Genomic DNA, 20,136 nt, shown 5'->3' with positions numbered 1-20,136 from the left:
TCAGTTTTATCTAACAACTCCAGTCTCTCTCGTTCTCCCAGAAATGCAGGCCATGGAAGAACTGGGACATTTTCAGCTTCCAGGAATTGTGTACAGATCCTTGGCAACAGCTCTGGTGGACACGCTCCCTCAAAACTTGAGACATATGTGGCATTTTGTTGTGTGACAAAACTGCACATTTTAAAGTGGCCTTTTATTGTCCCCAGCACAAGGTGCATCTGTGTAATGATCATGCTGTTACTCACTAACAGGGATGTAAACAAATGTGTGCACACAATGTAAGCAAAGTAAGCTTTTTGTGCGTATGGACAATTTCTGGGATCTTTTATTTCAGCTCATGAAACATGGGACCAACACTTTACATGTTGCGGTTATATTTTTGTTCAGTGTACGTTGAATAGACGTTGAACTGGCGTATGCGCCCAATGGTAATCTTTCAGCAGCTTGCTTTATCTTAATCCTTTCCTTCACCATTATTATATCTTAAGAACCAACTGGGTAACCCTTCAACATGTAAATGATCTGATAATAGTCCTGATAAAACAGGACCTGTACTTCCTGATAACTACCCAATCAAGAGCAAGAAGTGAATATAACAAGAGCAGCATGGGAATATAACATCAATACAAAACTGACACGTTGTCTATATTTCATTTGATTGGATGTTTCTGCCCTTTGTCTGTGCTCCTCTGGTCCAGGTGGCACCAACACACTTGAGAGTACAACCACAGACTCATCACTCACCTACAGTAGTTGAGATTCCTTCCTTTAATCACCTGAGTGGCATCCCAATCCATCTTTCTCTCGGTTTCCTTATCCTCTCTCATTTTCACTCATTGTGGCTATACTGCTACATGAGTTAACTGAAGAGCCTGGTCTTTGTTCCTCATAATTTACAAAAACTGAGCTTGATTCTATCACAGATCGTAACATGATAACCCTCGTAAGAGCTTAAATTCTATCGCTATGGCAAAACCAGCCCAAGGTTTGTAACACTAACAACCGGATTCCAACAGAACAGAAATAATGGAAATACAGTGCATGCTCATTTGGAGGTTGAGGGCTGGGTCGGGGAATCTGCTGCTCTGTTGGTATATTGAAAGAATACAAGAGTCATGTGATTATCTCAGAGAGAGTGTCTGGTCTCTCGGGTTCCGTACTGCAGTTGGTTCTGGCTGCAGGGCCGATTCATCCGTACATATTTCATATTCTATATAGATCCACCTCCTCATCACACAGCTGTACCCATTAACCCTCCTGCTATTGCTTCTCCCTGAGGAGTGTCCCCCACTGTGGAGGACGTGCTCTATTCACTGCCGCTGACGCTAGACTGGCTCCAACATCATGATTGGCCTAACATATCAGAGGAATAGATTCAGCTAGGTGGTAATGTTTCTCTTTTTAGTTGGATATCCTGTCTTCAACTGCCAAGGATTAGGCACTATAATTTAGAAAGGAGGAATATGTTGCGCAGACGCATCACCTAGCATCATTCAATCTGGATCGCTGAGGCGTTACACATTTCCAAATAGAAATGTAAAGGTCATTTCTATTTCTATGCGTTTACCGCGACTGCAGTCTCCGCTAAAAGAGGTAACATTGCCTTTAAATGTAAATTGTGCTGTAAAGCTGAACTTCCGCAATGCAGACTGAATAGAGCCCCTAGTCTAATGATTTATGGTGGAAATGTTATGTCATGTATGGGTGGTTCTTTTATTGGATAGCTCCCTATAGGGTCTACAGCTTTAGCTACTGACACTCAGACTGCTGTTGGAAATCCACAGTGCTTATCATTATTATTCCAGGGAGAGATTTGTGATTTTAATATTGTGGAACTGGTGTGTCTTTAACGCTGTACTGTACCTCTTAGTGCATTTCAAAGCTGGAGCTAATACTGTATTCACTTGCTGTGTATTCATTTGTTTTCTAAGGCTGGCGTAACAGCAGAGAATGTTTCAAACCCAGCAGAACCGGCACCCTATAACTAGAGCCTCAGGATTTCTGTATGAGAATACTAAGTGACTGAGGGAAACAACCTTTAGCTTGTCTGTAATTATCTCCATACACAAACTACACAAACAGGCTATTTCTCTACCTGCCCCTGTTGTATTAGCAGGCTGAAGCTAATGGAAGGGAAAAGTAGGTGTTTTGTCCCCTTTTCTGGTTCTCTATGTAGATCAAGTGTTTTGGTTATTGCCCTACTTGACTTTTCTACAGAGAACATGGGGAACTACCCCAAAACAAAATCCTTAAACTAAGCTACAAGGAGTATTAGGCCACAGTCGTAGCAAGTATGTTTCTATAAACACAACTAACATGGCCATTCCCCTCTTGGAAAATTATGTCAAAAGAAAGAGAAAATGAAAAAGGAAGGGCCACTGAAGCTGGATTGACCCCTAACCTTTACAGTGGCTCTGTCGATAAAAGGCCCCTCTCTGCTCCCCTCCACCACCCCTCCAACCCCTCCACTGCCCTCTCAGTGGGAGGGGAGGTAATGTGACACGCATCACTGCACATTATCATTATGACTGAGCAGAAAAATGGTCCAGCTAGCTACGTACTAGCTAGTTGTCCAATCACTAAGCCACTACGCAAGGGAGTTCCTTTAAAACAGATGAAATAAGAGAAAATATTCTCCATTGTGTAAGAAAAATCTTGGAACGCATGTACGATCAATCTGCTCTTCAGCTGAGGTCCTATTTCTCTTTAGATCTTTACTGTCTGTCTTCGTATCCATCCATCCCCCGTCGATCTGTCACCTCATCTTTCTTTCAACTGAATCCAGAGGTCCCTTGACATTTCACAGTCCCTAGGCACCATTTCCAATGTCTCGACCTCATCCCCTCTCTCCTCTCTAAACCAGACACTGTTTAGGCTATTTTGCTGAAAAGGCACACAGAAGAAAAAATGACTACAGTAGACTGATTTAGCAAATGTAACAGTGCCTGGTACGGCTGTTGGTCCACAATAACGACACTGTCCAACTTGTACTGAACTCAAAATAGAAGTGCAAAGTGATGCCACAAAACAACCAGTCTATTCAATCCATTCTCATATTTGAGAGGAGGACACAATTGCAGATTATTAATAGCCATGGCAACTGCAACAACTCAGTTTACAGCTAGGACGGCTGAAGATAGTTGGTGATCTAATCTATTGCAAGTCACTTTAAAAACAAAATAAACAAAAATCTATTCAACAAAACAAATTTAGAGATCTGGCCATTCTTGGGTGATGGTCTTCCACAGATGTAGATGATAGACAGTTCAGAGACATAGTATCTTGAGAGGAGGGAGCACAGATGGTACAGCCAGACAGAGAGGTAGAGACATCTGACAGACAGGGAGGTAGAGACATCTGACAGACAGAGAGGTAGAGACATCTGACAGACAGAGAGGTAGAGACATCTGACAGACAGGGAGGTAGAGACATCTGACAGACAGAGAGGTAGAGACATCTGACAGACAGAGAGGTAGAGACATCTGACAGACAGAGAGGTAGAGACATCTGACAGACAGGGAGGTAGAGACATCTGACAGACAGGCCACAGAGCTCTTCATCTGGCACCTCATGGTCTATAGTTACAGCTCCTCCTCCTCCTCCGTAGATAAGTTGGATCGTCAACAACTGAAATGAAGCTCCCACCTGGGTGATGCTTCGGGGGGGGGGGGGGGGAAGCGCCAGTAAGACCACCACACCTCATTAGTTATAAAGCTACATGTCAAGCGACTTGAAGTGTGATAAATTAATTAGTAATAAAACAAAGAATGTTGTTGATTATTGCATTATCTAGATATATAGATCATCTTTAAAGTTCTCCACAAATGGGCTCATGTGTGCTCATGCCTCATGTTCTCATATACATTACAGTACATCCATGACAATCTGATCTGAAGGCAATTAAAGCATGACAAACTGATCTGACTTTTTCATAAATATTGATTGGAATCTGCCATGTTGTCTTTCTCTATCACATCCCAGAAGGGAAGAAGGATTAATAGATTGGGTGTTGAGCGAGAAGTGACTTCTTCATTCTCCAGTTGTTCTTTAGTCAGCTCTGCTGTCTGCAGCAAAGACTGAGAACAGGAATGGAAACTTACAGTATGATAGAGCCATCTGCTGTTTGCATAGCTAACTCCCTGTGTGGCAGTGGGGCTCTCCTCCCTCCATCACTCTGCTTTCCCTCCCTCCATCCTTCTCCTTTCTCTCCATCCTCCTTTCTCTAATTCCCTGTCCCTCCTTCCTCTAACAGGTCTGTGCTAGCTGACACAATTTGATGGACAGCAGATCATCTATCAAGCAGACAGGTAATTGCATTCTCCCTCTCTCCCTCCTCTGTTGAGGACCGATCATGCTTCATGCGAGAAAAAACAACCAGTGACATCCATGTTCTCCAGATGTCTGTTTATGCAGGATGAAATTGTTTTCATTAACTGTGTGTAATAGCACTATTAGTATGTAGGCGTTTTATGTTTTCAAAGCTTAACATTAGCACAGGTGCATTTGCTTAAATTGTGTGTTAATTTGATCTATTGGGGAAGCAGGGTTAAAACCAGACCAATGAAGGCAGTTTAAAAGCATACCAGCATACCACATTTTATACATGAAAAACACTATCATTTATACAGTATGCAAAATGCTAATAGACATTCCTCGTCATTTTTCTGTTGGGAGCTTATTATCTCGATTATCTTTAATTACATACACATATACATACACATATCCTAAATCCTTGTCACTATATTATTAGACTACCAAAACGTATACTGAAACACAGGGAAAATCGACATCTCTTGTCTCTTGTCATTTTTTACTGTCTACTCCAGTGAGAGAGAAAGACAGTGGTGGAGAAGGTTAGAGGGTGCCAAGTCAGGCATAGGAGAAAAGCAGATGAATGAGGGAGACACAAACATGTAAAAAGGTGATGGAGGGAGAGACAGACAGAGACAGGAATAGACAAGAATGGAAGGAGGGGAAGTAGAGAATGAGAATCATAGCGAGAGAGAGAGAGAGAGAGAGAGAGAGAGAGAGAGAGAGAGAAAAAGAGAGAGAGAGAGAATGCACCCATCCTCTGTCTAGGATTGACAGCCTTGCAGGCATCAGACAGACAGAATTATCTCTATCAGTGGCAGTCGGTGCCGTTTAAGATTAGGGAGGGGGATTTGTATTATTTTATGAACATGGCCTTATTTCTATTACAGCATATTGGATGACTGTCATTCGTATTCCATTCACCCAGTTCAATGTAACATCAATAGGTAAAGACTACTACATGATACAACATTTTTCACTATACTCATCATGAGGTTGCTACGACCTAGACTACGAATTAAAGTTTATAACGTAGGTCGAGAGACAAATTGGAGTAATCAAGGTGACAGACAGTGACATATTCATTTCCGCCTTGTAGGGCTGTCCGACTAAAAAACATCTTGGTTGACCGAGAGTCGTCTGTTCTTTCGACCAATCGATTGGTCAAAATTTTTAAACGTGTATTTTTCCATATATAGAGACAACCTATGTGTTTGAATCAAATCAACTATATGCACAGAGCTTGTCTGATGATTTAAGCACACTGTTTGATGAAATAATAAAGATATAGAAATGACTAGAAGGAGTCGGACCGCAATTGATTTGATTGTGCCAGACCGAGCTCAGACTTGCTGCACTGTGTAAATAAAAAAATGACAGTAAGTGAATGACTAGCACCCGTTGTGTCTCTCTCCTCCCTGCTGCAGCGACCACCACAGAACATCAACAGTGTTTATCATGCTGAGGCTGCAACATAATTACAGCCATTTCTGACTGAAAAGTTCTGATACCAAAATCCCTCAAACCTACTCCCTCAACCCTTATTCTCTTTACGTGGCACATGTATGCATCACATGCACGTGACCAATAGGGCCTTACCTATAGCATATCATAATCACATCAATAAATTGGTTATAACAAACTCCGAAAACCGTAACAAATGTGACAGCAAAATGGATGCAGAGGATGTGACAAAATAACTCGAAATGGGGGAATGTTTACTGGTTGCTCAGGAGGTAAAGGGGAACTCTGATGTATGGAATAAATGTGACTAGTTGAGGAAAATACTGGAGATCAAGAAAAAGAAGGTAAGGAGCAAACACTGCATACATATTATGTATGTTAAACAGGTGCTGTTAGATTACAATATCATTTTCTAACCGTTTGGAACAATGTAAATAACACTAAATAAGCGTACCAGAGAGTCTGTTGTAACGGTTTTTATTGATTTATTGTAAAGCCTTTATTACAGCAAAGACTAAAAGCAGTCATATTCAATCGTGAATGCAATTTCATGAATGGAACGGTTTATTTATTGTTTATGCTAATTATACAAGTGTCAATTTGTTATTTTATTTTAAATCTAAAATTCTTGATTGCATTTCAAATCATGAATGACTCATATTCTGTGTGATGAACTGTAGCCTATATAATAAGTATTGAAATATAGGCCTAAGTAAGTTACAGTATTAACACTAAACAGCATGCGCTCTTAGGCCTACAGCTCAATGGTGGTTATACAAGGCTGCTATACTAAACCTACTAATGACAATGGCATTACTTATTATTATAATGATGATCGTAATAATAATAATAGTAATAATAACAATAAGGATATCAAGAAAAAGGAGGGTTGTTATTATTATAAATATCATTTTTCTGACAAATTGGAACAGTGTAAACAACACTAAATAAATGTGTAAAGCCTTTGTTACAGCATAGCAAAGGTTAAAAACAGTTGAATTTGTGAAATTGTTTATCCGCTCACAGAATCAGTAGGTTATTAAACAAACACTCAAACAGGCAACAGAAGCAGGATCTGTGTTATTTCTGTAGTTATATATGGATGATTTCTAAAGCCAGGCACATTTAACAGTTAGGCTGTTGATTATAGACCCAATTATGTTGGGGTTTCCTCTCTCCTCACTTTTTTCGACAATTAAGGCAAGGGCCGTTTTCTTAACTCCTAACAATGAAATATAGCGATTTCTCTCTTTCTGCTGTTTCCCCTTCATTTTGGAGGAAATGTATTTATTTAAAACTGCCCAACTATTGTGTTTCTCTCTGTCAACTACTCACCACATTTTATGTACTGCAGTGCTAGCTTGCTGTAGCTTATGCTTTCAGTACTAGATTCATTCTCTGATCCTTTTATTGGGTGGACAACATGTCAGTTCATGCTGCAAGAGCTCTGATGGGTTGGAGGACGTCCTCCAGAAGTTGTCATAATTACTGTGTAAGTTTACTGAAGGGGCTAAGAACCTTGAACCTCCTAGGTTTTGTATTGTACCCAGAGGAGGACAGATATTTTCTGTCCTCCGGCTACACCATGGTGCTACCCTACAGAGTGCTGTTGAGGCTACTGTAGACCCTCATTGCAAAACATTGTGTTTTAATCAGTTATTTGGTGACGTGAATATATTTAGTGTAGTTTTATCTAAAAATATTACATTTTTGAAATGTTTCACTTTTTTTTTCTTCCGCCACCGAGAGGCCTCCACTGACCTCTACCCACCCTGCCACTGAACCAAATCACAGACAATCACAGACAATCACAGACAATGGAGTGATTACGACTTAATTGAGTTGTTGCCTGCAGCTCATATTCTCTATCAAGGACACAATGACATGCAGATTAGCCTAAAGATGAGTGCTATTCATCTAATGATAAAAGGCCTAATTTGACTAAAAGCTATAAACAAAAAAACGAAGTGGCTCCAAATAATGTAAACTCAGCAAAAAAAAGAAACTCACTGTCAACTGCATTTCTTTTCAGCAAACTTAACATTAATACATATTTGGATGAACATAACATGATTCACCAACTGAGACATAAACTGAACAGGTTCCACATGTGACTAACAGAAATGGAATAATGTGTCCCTGAACAAAGGGGGGGTCAAAATCAAAAGTAACAGTCAGCATCTGGTGTGGCCACCAGCTGCATTAAGTACTGCAGTGCATCTCTTCCTCATTGACTGCACCAGATGTTTTAGTTCTTTCTGTGAGATGTTACCCCACTCTTCCACAAAGGCACCTGCAAGTCCCCGAACATTTCTAGGGGGAATGACCCTAGCCCTTAACCGCCGATCCAACAGGTCCCAGATATGCTCAATAGCATTGAGATCCGGGCTCTTCGCTGGCCATGGCAAAATACTGAGATTCCTGTCTTGCAGGGAATCACGCACAGATCGAGCAGTATGGCTGGTGGCATTGTCATGCTGAAGGGTCATGTCAGGATGAGCCTGCAGGAAGGGTACCACATGAGGGAGGAGGATGTCTTCCCTTTAACGTACAGCGTTGCGATTGCCTGCAATGACAACAAGCTCAGTCCGATGATGCTGTGACACACCGCCCCAGACTATGACGGACCTTCCACCTACAAATCGATCCCGCTCCAGAGTACAGGCCTCGGTGTAATGCTCATTCCTCCTAAACGCAAATCTGACCATCACCCCTGGTTAGACAAATCCACGACTCGTCAGCGAATAGCACCTTTTGCAAGTCCTGTCTGATCAAGCGATGGTGGGTTTGTGCCCATATGCAACATTGTTGCCGGTGATGTCTGGTGAGGACCTGCCTTACAACAGGCGTACAAGCCCTCAGTCCAGCCTCTCTCAGCCTATTGCGGACAGTCTGAGCACTGATGGAGGGATAGTGCGTTCCTGGTGTAACTCGGGCAGTTGTTGTTGCCATCCTGTACCTGTCCCGTAGGTATGATGTTCTGATGTACTGATCCTGTGCAGGTGTTGTTACACGTGGTCTGCCAATGTGAGGACGATCAACTGTCCGTCCTGTCTCCCTGTAGCGCTGTCTTAGGCGTCTCACAGTTCGGACATTGCAATTTATTGCCCTGGCCACATCTGCAGTCCTCATGCCTCCTTGCAGCATGCCTAAGGCACGTTCACGCAGATGAGCAGGGACCCTGGGCATCTTTCTTTTTGTGTTTTTCAGAGTCAGTAGAAAGGCCTCTTTAGTGTCCTATGTTTTCATAACTGTAACCTTAATTGCCTACCGTCCGTAAGCTCTTTAATCTAATCAAATCAAATGTATTTATAAAGTCCTTCTTACATCAGCTGATATCTCAAAGTGCTGTACAGAAACCCAGCCTAAAAGCCCAAACAGCAAGCAATGCAGATGTGGAAGCACGGTGGCTAGAAAAAAACTCCCTAGAAACGCCAGAACCTAGGAAGAAACCTAGAGAGGAACCAGGCTGGGAGGGTGGCCAGTCCTCTTCTGGCTGTGCCGGGTGGAGATTATAACAGAACATGGCCAAGATGTTCAAATGTTCATAGATGACCAGCAGGGTCAAATAATAATAATCACAGTAGTCTCTTAGTGTCTTAACGACCGATCCACAGGTGCATGTTCATTCATTTATGGTTCATTAAACAAGCATGGGAAACAGTGTTTATACCCTAAAGTTATTTGGATTTTTACGAATCATTTTTGAAAGACAGGGTCCTGAAAAAGGGATGTTTCTTTTTTTTCAGAGTTTATTTGAGGAATTTCAACAACAAAAATAATGAAATGGGACAAAATAAAATGAACCCATATGAGCTCATATTTAAGTCCTTTGATAGGCATTAAATTCAGTCGATATTAAAGAGCAGATTAGATTACACTGGCTGACTGACTGAGCAACTCCTCAGGCAGACAGAGAGAGAGAGAGAGAGAGATAGATGTGCCTGTGCATCGAAAGTGAAAGAGGAAACCATCCCTCCCTGACAGACATAGCCAGGATTGCTGCTTATGTATCGCTGACTCTTTAAGTCTCTGTTTTCACCATATTCCACTGAATTCATCCCTCTCTTCTACACTTCATCCATCCCTCTCTTTCCTTCCTCCCTCTCTCCACCACTCCATCCCTCCCTCGTTCCCTCTATCTTCCCTCCTTCTTTTATTGTGAAACCCAGGCCACTGGGGAGTTAACTTCTTCGATATAGGGGGCGCTCTTTTAATTTTTGGATTAAAAAACGTTCCCGTTTTAAACAAGATATTTTGTCACGAAAAGATGCTCGAATATGCATATAATTGACAGCTTTGGAAAGAAAACACTCTGACGTTTCCAAAACTGCAAAGATATTGTCTGTGAGTGCCACAGAACTAATGCTACAGGCGAAACCAAGATGAAATTTCATACAGGAAGTGCCCCAGATTTTGAATGCGCTGTGTTCCAATGTCTCCTTATATGGCTGTGAATGCGCCAGGAATGAGCCTACACTTTCTGTCGTTTCCCCAAGGTGTCTGCAGCATTGTGACGTATTTGTAGGCATATCATTGGAAGATTGACCATAAGAGACTACATTTACCAGGTGCCCGCTTGGTGTCCTCCGTCGAAATTATTGCGTAATCTCCAGCTGCGTGCATATTTCCATTTGGTTCAGAGGAGAAACCAAACTGCCACGAATGATTTATCATCGAATAGATACGTGAAAAACACCTTGAGGATTGATTCTAAACAACGTTTGCCATGTTTCTGTCGATATTATGGAGTTAATTTGGAAAAAAGTTTGGCGTTGTAATGACTGAATTTTCGGGGGGTTTTCTTAGCCAAACGTGATGAACAAAACAGAGCGATTTCTCCTACACAAATAATATTTTTGGAAAAACTGAACATTTGCTATCTAACTGAGAGTCTCCTCATTGAAAACATCCAAAGTTCTTCAAAGGTAAATTATTTTATTTGAATGCTTTTTTTGTTTTTGTGAAAATGTTGCCTGCTGAATGCTAGGCTTAATGCTATGCTAGCTATCAATACTCTTATACAAATGCTTGTGTAGCTATGGTTGAAAAGCATATTTTGAAAATCTGAGATGACAGTGTTGTTAACAAAAGGCTAAGCTTGTGAGCCAATATATTTATTTCATTTCATTTGCGATTTTCATGAATAGTTAACGTTGTGTTATGGTAATGAGCTTGAGGCTATGATTACGCTCCCGGATACGGGATTGCTCGACGCAAGAAGTTAATCTCTCTATCCTTACCTTCCTACCTCCATCCGTTCATCCCTCCTATATATCCCTCTCTCCCTCCCTCCTTTATTCTGAAGCCCAGACCCAGGCCACTGGGGGATTCATTCAGCTAATTACCCAGGAGTCTCCTCTGCATCTGCATCTGAGCCACGTTGCATGGCAACAACACACAAAGAAAGAGAGGGAGAGAGGGAGAGGCTGCTTGGAGGAAAGAGAGTACCGGGAAGTATGGAGGAGAGAAAATAAAAATAGGGGACAAGGAGGAGGGCAGAGTGTACCTCAGAAGAATAAAAGCCAAAAAGCTTTTCATGCTCAGTGCAGTGAAAGTTAAATGGTTATAGACTCCTGTTGGGTCACTGCTTAGCAGTCGATATCATGCTTTTTGGCTAGACCCTGTAAAAAGACAGCCCATTGGTTTACATCTGTATGTATCATATGTGAGGTTTATTTGTAATCTACAGTTTCTTATTATGAAATGAAAAATATTCCATTGATGTGGAGAATATTCAATGCAATCCACTGCATCTACTTAGGACACTCCCACGTAACTGACATCACAACACCATTTGCTTGACATGGGTGATCAAATCAAATGAAATATGCAAACCTCTAGGTATGTAAATATACAAACTGCTGATTCACCAGCTGTCGGTTGACAATGACACAGCCCATGGTCAGAGAGGTGAGCTCGTACAGGCACACACACACACACACAGACACGCACACGCAGCCCATTGGCACTAATGTCTTCAAAGGGCTTAGCGTGAGTGTGCCCTCACCTCCTCAGCCAAAAAACAGACAGCCCTACATTGAGATCAACACCCCTCTCCTGCACTGAGATCAACACCTCTCTCCTACACTGAGATCAACACCTCTCCCCTACACTGAGATCAACACCTCTCTTCTACTTAGAGATCAACACCTCTCTCCTACTTAGAGATCAACACCTCTCTCCTACCTCTCTCCTACACAGAGATCAACACCTCCCTCCTACCTCTCTCCTACACTGAGATCAACACCCCTCTCCTACCTCTCTCCTACACTGAGATCAACACCTCTCTCCTACACTGAGATCAACACCTCTCTCCTACCTCTCTCATACACAGAGATCAACACCTCTCTCCTACACAGAGATCAACACCTCTCTCCTATCTCTCTCCTACAGTGAGATCAACACCTCTCTCCTCCTACACTGAGATCAACACCTCTCTCAGTGAGATCTCTCTTAGGAGAGAGGCGTACTGTGGGTCGTACAGTGCAATAGAGACAATATTACATACTAATAAAAGCAATGTTCACAGTGTAATTACAATGAAATAACATGTAGGTTATTAGTATGGCATAAGGTTAAAAAAATGGGACCTCTTGTCTGTTCCCAGTCAAGGGCACCCTGCCCACCAGATGTCCTGCTAGCTATAGACTCATTAGTCCATTAGAACTACTCCTTCACTGCCCACACTATAGGGACATGGCAAAGCTCACCACTGACACTGCAGATCCAGGGATACATAATACAATCTCAGACAGCTCAGAGATCACACACTGTACACTGCTGGGGGTTACTGCACCTAGTAACTAACCACAGTACAGAGAGAGAGAGAGTTGGAGGGAGTGAGAAAGAGAGTGAGACAGAGGGAGTGAGAGCGAGAGCGAGACAGAGAGGAGAGAAAATGGGACAAACACCAAATTGAGACTCTGCATGCAGAATCCTGCAAAAATATCCTCCGTGTACAACGTAGAACACCGGATAATGCATGCAGAGCAGAATTAGGCCAATACCCGCTAATGATCAAAATCCAGAAATGTAAATTCAATTAAATTCTAGGAAGCGATTCCCAAACCTTCCATAACAAAGCCATCACCTACAGAGAGATGAACCTGGAGAAGAGTCCCCTAAGCAAGCTGGTCCTGGGGCTCTGTTCACAAACACACGCCACAGAGACCCAGGACAGCAACACAATTAGTCCCAACCAAATCATGAGAAAATAAAAAGATAATTACTTGACACATTGGAAAGAATTAACAAAAAAAAACAGAGCAAACTAGAATGCTATTTGGCCCTAAACAGAGAGGACACAGTGGCAGAATACCTGACCACTATGACTGACCCAAACTTAAGGAAAGCTTTTGACTATGTACAGACTCAGTGAGCATAGCCTTGCTATTGAGAAAGGCCGCCGTAGGCAGACCTGGCTCTCAAGTAAAGACAGGCTATGTGCACACTGCCCACAAAATGAGGTGGAAACTGAGCTGCACTTCCTAACCTCCTGCCCAATATATAACCATATTAGAGACACATATTTCCCTCAGATTACACAGATCCACAAAGAATTCGAAAACAAACCTGATTTTGATAAACTTCCATATCTACTGGGTGTAATACCACAGTGTGCCATCACTGCAGCAAGATTTGTGACCTGTTGCTACAGGAAAAGTTCAACCAGTGAAGAACAAACACCATTGTAAATACAACCCATATTTATGCTTATTTATTTTCCCTTTTGTACTTTAACCATTTGTACATCATTACAACACTGTATATAGACATAATATGACATTTGTAATGTCTTTATTGTTTTGAAACTTCTGTATGTGTAATGTTTACGGTTAATTTGTATTGTTTATTTCACTTTTGTATATTATCTACCTCACTTGCTTTGGCAATGTTAACATATGTTTCCCATGCCAATAAAGCCCCTTGAATTGAATTGTGTGAGTGAGAGAGACAGAGAGAGAGAGAGATAATGAGAGAGGAGTGAGAGAGAGGGCGAGGGAGTGAGAGAGAGAGGGAGTGAAAGAGAGAGAGAGAGAGAGAGTGTGAATGAGAAAGAGCAAGGGAGTGAGAGAGAGAGAGGGTGTGAATGAGAGAGGGCAAGGGAGTGAAAGAGAGAGAGAGTGAGAGAGAGAGAGTGTGTGTGAATGAGAGAGGGCAAGGGAGTGAGAGAGAGAGAGGGTGTGAATGAGAGAGGAGTGAAAGAGAGGGAGTGAGAGAGAGAGTGAGTGAAATAGAGGTAGTGTTAGAGAGAGAGGGGGAGGAGAGAGAGATGTTCTTTGAAATTGTAAAGAAGTGATGTACAGGTGAATATCCTTTGGTAAACATGCAAGATTGCATTGTCACTTCTTCACATTTTTGTGCTTGACCTTACCTCGTACATCTGCAGAGAAACGGGCTGAATGTCTGGAGACAAAGAGCTTTAGTTCCTGATCCAGGTTACAGTCAATGAGGTTGGTGTCCCATGAGCGAATCCCTGCACAGAAAACAAAACAATCAATGGAAAGAATGACATGAGTGCAAAACCCACTTCATCCATCACTAGGCTAGCCTGGCAGAGGCTGGCACACAATCAATATTCCCCATAGATTTTGCATCAAGGGCCTTGGCTTTGGCTTGTAGCTGGCAAAAGGTCCAGATTTTTTCAATTCATGAGTCTCAATGTCACCGGCATCTATTCAAAGTTGGTCTCACTCTTCCATTTCATTGGGTCTGTCCTGTAATGAACATGTACCATTTGGCATGAGAGAGGAAATCTATAATAGGAAATATCTATAAAGTGCTTTAGCTTTAGTTTGCCAGGGGCTGCGGGTGGTGCTGCTAGCCAAGGCTGAGTCATAACCTGGGTTCTGTTGTCATCTATCCTCTGTACATGACACTGTTACTTACTGTAATGAAACGGGGTGTGTTTAAACTCTGATGAACTTTATTGGAAAATAGGAACATTTCCTGTGTTGCTAAAATACAATTGCAAAGCCACACCAATGCAAGGCTACTAACTTGACCCAATTCAATTCATAAAATATTACAGATAAAATCAACATATCATATATACAGTGCCTTTAGAAAGTATTCACATGTGTTACATCCTGAATTCAAATGGATGACATTTAGATTTTTTTGTCACTGGTCTACACACAATATCAAAGTGGAATTATGTTTTACAAAAAAAAAATCTAAATTGTGGAGGGGGGGGGGACGACAACAGACATTGAATATCCATTTGAGCATGGTGAAGTTACTAATTACACTTAGGATGGTGTATCAATACACCCAGTCACAACAAAGATACATGTGTCGTTCCTAACTCAGTTGCCAGAGAGGAAGGAAACCGCTCAGGGATTTCACCATGAGGCCAATGGTGACTTTAAAACAGTTAGAGGTTAATGGCTGTGATAGGAGAAAACTGAGCATGGAACAAGAGCATTGTAGTTACTCCACAATACTAACCTAAATGACGAGTGAAAAGAAGGAAGCCTGAAGAGAATAAAAAGATTCCAAAACATGCATCCTGTTTGCAACAAGGCACTAAAGTAATACTGGAAAAAAATGGCAAAGCAATTAACTTTTTGTCCTGAATACAAAGTGTTATGTTTGGGGAAAATCCAATACACCAATATGGAGAGTACCACTCTCCATATTTTCAAGCATAGTGATGACTGCATTATGTTATGATATCCTTGTATGATTAAGGACTGGGGAGTTTTTCAGGATAAATATAAAATATTAACATAATGGAGCTAAGCACAGGCAAAATCCTAGAGGAAAACCTGGTTCAGTCTGCTTTCCACCAGACACTGGGAGATTAATTCACCTTTCAGCACGACAATAACCTAAAACGCAAGGCCAAATCTACACTGGAGTTGCTTACCAAGAAGACAGTGAATGTTTTTGAAGATTTTTGAAAAGAATAACAGGCAAATGTTGCACAATCAATGTGTGGAAAGCTCTTAGAGACTTTCTCAGAAAGAATCACAGCTGTAATCGCTGCCAAAGATAATTCTACAAAGTATTGACTCAGGGCTGTGAATACTTATGTATATGAGATATTGTTATATTTCATTTTCAATCAATTTTAACATTTCTAAAAACATGTTTTCACTTTGTTATAATGGGCTATTGTGTGTAGATGGGTGATAAAAAATAGTTTCTGAAGTGCTTATATATAAAAAAGAGTCAATATAATACAAGACATTAAGAACAGTGATCCAACAGTGCAGTTAAAAAATAGTATTTAGGAAAATAATAAGGTGGAACATGATTCAACAGGAGAAACAATGCCTTCCTGGAAGATGACGAAGGATTACTGGAACTGTTGCAATTGTGTACAATTCCTGATTTGACTTGACATGAGGTCATGGCACTAGTAGCATCAACCCATTCAAATCACAGATATTTAATAGTAATAATAAGCTACCAAACACAATAATTATTATAACAATAATAATGTTTCAAAACAAAAGTCTTGTTTTTCATTTTAAAAAATCATTCATTCTTTGCGTAGTAGGTATATGATCATATTTGCCATAATAACAATTTGCCTATATGCCTGAAAACCTACTTTGTCCGATCTAATAAACATAACAGGTAATTGAATGTTTCACATGGACTAAATTATGAAAGCTTTATTAATAGTGTGTTTATACTGTAAACAAAAAGGACAGTAGGAAAACCATAGCATGAATTTTCAAAGACATCATTCCTTTGAATTAGGCCTCAACAGGTTTTTAATCCTTTGTTCCAACATTTTATGAAACATGGTGCCGTAATCCGCCCACACATTTTGTTCTTCCGCCCACACATTTCGTTCTTCCGCCATAGTTTCTTCTTGTCATACCAACCTCTGTCCCCAGTAGCCTGTCAATCAGAAACGCCCTTTGTGTTTGAATAGCGCTCCCTACGACTTTCCGTAGGGACCGCATTGCGGAGTGGGCCACGCCTACATGCCGGTGTCGGATGAGAGAGAGCTGGATGCGGAAACAAGAAAGCAGGGATGGGGATGGGATGGGATGGGTCCCGCTGGGGTGGGCACGGTGGGTGATTTAAGATGCAGCACCAAGAGGAGGGTTTTCACGCACGTAGACAAAGCAACACCGTGTTCAAAATACGGTACTATTGGAGTGCCCACACCTGCCAATAAGTAGCATACACCTTCCTTTGTTGTTCTGTAAATGGACACAGTGGAAGAAAAGCTGTCTCAGTAATTGAGAATGCACTGTGTAGACGAGGCTATTTAACACCGAAAATATGTTTTTTTAATGATTTACGCATGGGTAGAAGGGACAATAGGGTTGGACCCCTTTATAACAATAGGCCTATGTATACATTTCTGACAACGAAATAACGGATGCACCACACAAGAACAAGCAGACGCTAGGTGCTCGATACCCTCTCACTGGTGCGCATCACATTTCAAGAAAAAGAATGTCTTATTGACTCACAATAAGAATGCTGAATCATTCTCGGCATCTTTACCACGTGTGGCTGATTTAAAGTAACACTGCAGAATAGTTTGTGCTTTGGAAAGGTATAGCCTGCAGTCCTTATATAGAATGTGTATGGAGACAGGGAGAAGAGGTGCGGGGGAAAGGTTTTTGGGGTGTCGACGGATGCCATCTGTTTGATTTGCGCTTCCCACAGATTTGCAGATACCACCTGGGAGGGGCTGTGCGCGCAACCCGCAATATCACATCACTTCAACAACAACAAAATCATTAAGTTTTCCATTCAGGTGGCCTATTGCTTTATAGCCTAATACCTATGGAGGTCGATGTATCCAAAATTAGATTGTGTTATACATAAAGTAAGTTCAAGGTTACAAAACATGACATCCAGACTTGGCGCATGATGTGGTTATTTTCACAATATTCCAAATAAGAATAGAAAGTCGGCTATAGTTGTATGACAAAGCATTCGACACATAAAGTGATGCTTGTGCTGCTACCACCTAGGCTGTGGATAGCTTCCACCACCTCCTCAACACCGGGCAAGGCTGTAGCCTCCCTCTGTCTTCTTACCTTTTTCTATATCCGCAATGGCACACTTCAAATGATCCTCCGTGACTATTTCTCCAATAACCACAAGCAGGTAAAATTTGTTGTCGTCAAAACGGTGCGAGAGACTCGCGGACATTGGGGATGCCATAACGTTGCTCGAACTGCTTAAAGTCTCAATGTCTGCAGATTCCACAAGCGTCGCCATCCTCGCTTACACGGGGCAACACACACCCCTGTCCAGCTACGGAAATGAGAGGAAGTCACCAGACGCCGTGAAAGGAGTGGTCCTGCGTTTTATACTCCTAGACATTGTACCATGATCAGTAACCAGGGGAGGAGAGGGCTAACAGCTGACGTCATCCGCAGCGAATCAAACTCCCCGGAAGCTGATTAGGGGGAGATTGATGAATCCCCTAAATGTTTTGGTGTAGGCCTAATTTTCTATAATCAAATTTTGTGCCCTACTCATCTTGGTAAGTGCCATGACTATTTTATATGTTTGAAGATTTGTTAATGCAGGTGTAGGACTATTGATATTGGCCTACCAATGTTTTAGAAAGGATATAAGTGTAATATCTTAATTGTACTATTTTCTCTCTCTTTTTCTTTGTCTCTCTCCATCTCCCTCTCTTTCTCTCTCTGTGTGTGTATGTGTGTGTGTGTCATGGCAGTCTTATGTAGAAGTTCTTATCATCTCAGGTATGATCCATTGGTTCTGCCTCAAGTACTGTGCTTGTCTCTGTCTGCGCTGTCACTGCCCTGATACTGGCTGCTGTCACAGAACCTGTCATTCCCACAAATACCAGGATGATGAGTCGGTAAACTAAAGCTCTCCTCTATCAGCACCTTCTGCCCTTTACTTTCATTTCTGTGCAAGTTTACTACTGAATTGATAAGTGATATGTCACATGAAGTACCCGTCAAAAGTTTGGACACACCTACTCATTCAAGGGGTTTCTTTATTTTTAATATTTTCTACATTGTAGAATAATAGTGAAGACATCAAAACTATGAAATAACACATATGGAATCATGTAGTACCAAAAAAGTGTTTAACAACTCAAAATATATTTCAGATTTTAGGTTCTTGAAAGTAGCCACCCTTTGCCTTGATGACAGCTTTTCACGCTCGTGGCATTCTCTCAACCAGCTTCCCACCATATGCTGAGCACTTGTTTTCTGCTTTTTCTTCACTCTGCGCATCAACTCGTCCCAAACCATCTTAATTGGGTTGAGGTTCAGTGATTGTGGAGGCCAGGCCATCTGATGCAGCACCATCACTTTCCTTCTTGGTCAAATAGCCCTTACACAGCCTGGAGGTGTGTTATGGGTCATTGTCCTGTTGAAAAACAAATGTTAGTCCCACTAAGCCCAAACCAGATGGGATGGCGTATTGCTGCAGAATGCTGTGGTATCCATACTGGTTAAGTGTGCCTTGAATTCGAAATAAATCACTGACAGTGTCACCAGCAAAGCACCATCACACCTCCACCTCCATGCTTCACGGTGGGAACCACACATGCGGAGATCATCCGTTCACCTACAAAGACACGGCGGTTGGTACCAAAAATCTCAAATTTGGACTCATTAGACCAAAGGACAGAGTTCCACTGGTCTAATGTCCATTGGTTTTGTTTCTTGGCCCATACAAGTCTCTTATTATTATTGGTGTCCTTTAGTAGTGGTTTCTTTGCAGCAATTAAACCATGAAGGCCTGATTCACACAGTCTCCTCTGAACAGTTGATGTTGAGATGTGTGTTACTTGAACTCTGTAAAGCAGTTATTTGGGCTGCAATCGTAGGTGCAGTTAACTCTAATGAACTTATCCTCTGCAGCAGAGGTAACTCTGGGTCTTCCTTTCCTGTGGTGGTCCTCATGAGAGCCAGTTTAATTTTCATTTATTGAATGTTCATTTAACCAGGTAATACCCATTGAGGTTAAAAACCTATTTGCGAGGGCGACCTGGCAAGAAGGCAAAACTGGGAAATAGCAGCGTGTACATAAAATATGTTCATCATAGCGCTTGATGGTTTTTGCAGCTTTACTTGAAGAAACTTTCAAAGTTCTTGACATGTCTTAAAGTAATGATGGACTGTCATTTGTCATTGCTTATTTGAGCTGTTCTTGCCATAATTTACTAAATAGGTCTGTCTTCTGTATATACCACCCTTACCATATCACAACACAACTGATTGTCTTAAATGCATTAAGAAGGAAAGAATTTCTACAAATGAACTTTTAACAAGGCACACTGTTAATTGAAATGCATTCCAGTTGACTACATCATGAAGCTGGTTCAGAGAAGGCCAAGAGTGTACAAAGCTGTCATCAAGACAAAGGGTGGCTACTTTGAAGACTCTC

At 41.5% G+C, this 20,136-nt stretch overlaps 1 protein-coding gene across 1 annotated transcript in view; it reads right to left on the bottom strand.

Moving 5' to 3' along the window:
• The window catches only part of LOC109868490 (microtubule-associated protein 1B), a 30,910-nt gene extending 12,833 nt beyond the window's left edge, over positions 1-18,077 (bottom strand). The window contains exons 1-2 of the mRNA XM_020458088.2: positions 17,796-18,077; positions 14,153-14,254 (exon numbers count right to left, since the gene is read on the bottom strand). Of these exons, the coding sequence (XP_020313677.1) occupies positions 14,153-14,254; positions 17,796-17,979 (286 nt within the window). The 5' untranslated portion in view covers positions 17,980-18,077. The remainder of the gene's footprint in view (positions 1-14,152; positions 14,255-17,795) is intronic.
• Between the last annotated feature and the right edge of the window lie 2,059 nt (positions 18,078-20,136).

Source organism: Oncorhynchus kisutch, linkage group LG23 (assembly GCF_002021735.2).
Source record: "Oncorhynchus kisutch isolate 150728-3 linkage group LG23, Okis_V2, whole genome shotgun sequence".
Classification (NCBI taxonomy): domain Eukaryota; kingdom Metazoa; phylum Chordata; class Actinopteri; order Salmoniformes; family Salmonidae; genus Oncorhynchus; species Oncorhynchus kisutch.
Note: the sequence above shows the minus strand (reverse complement) of the source record. Positions and strands in the feature narration are given on the sequence as shown.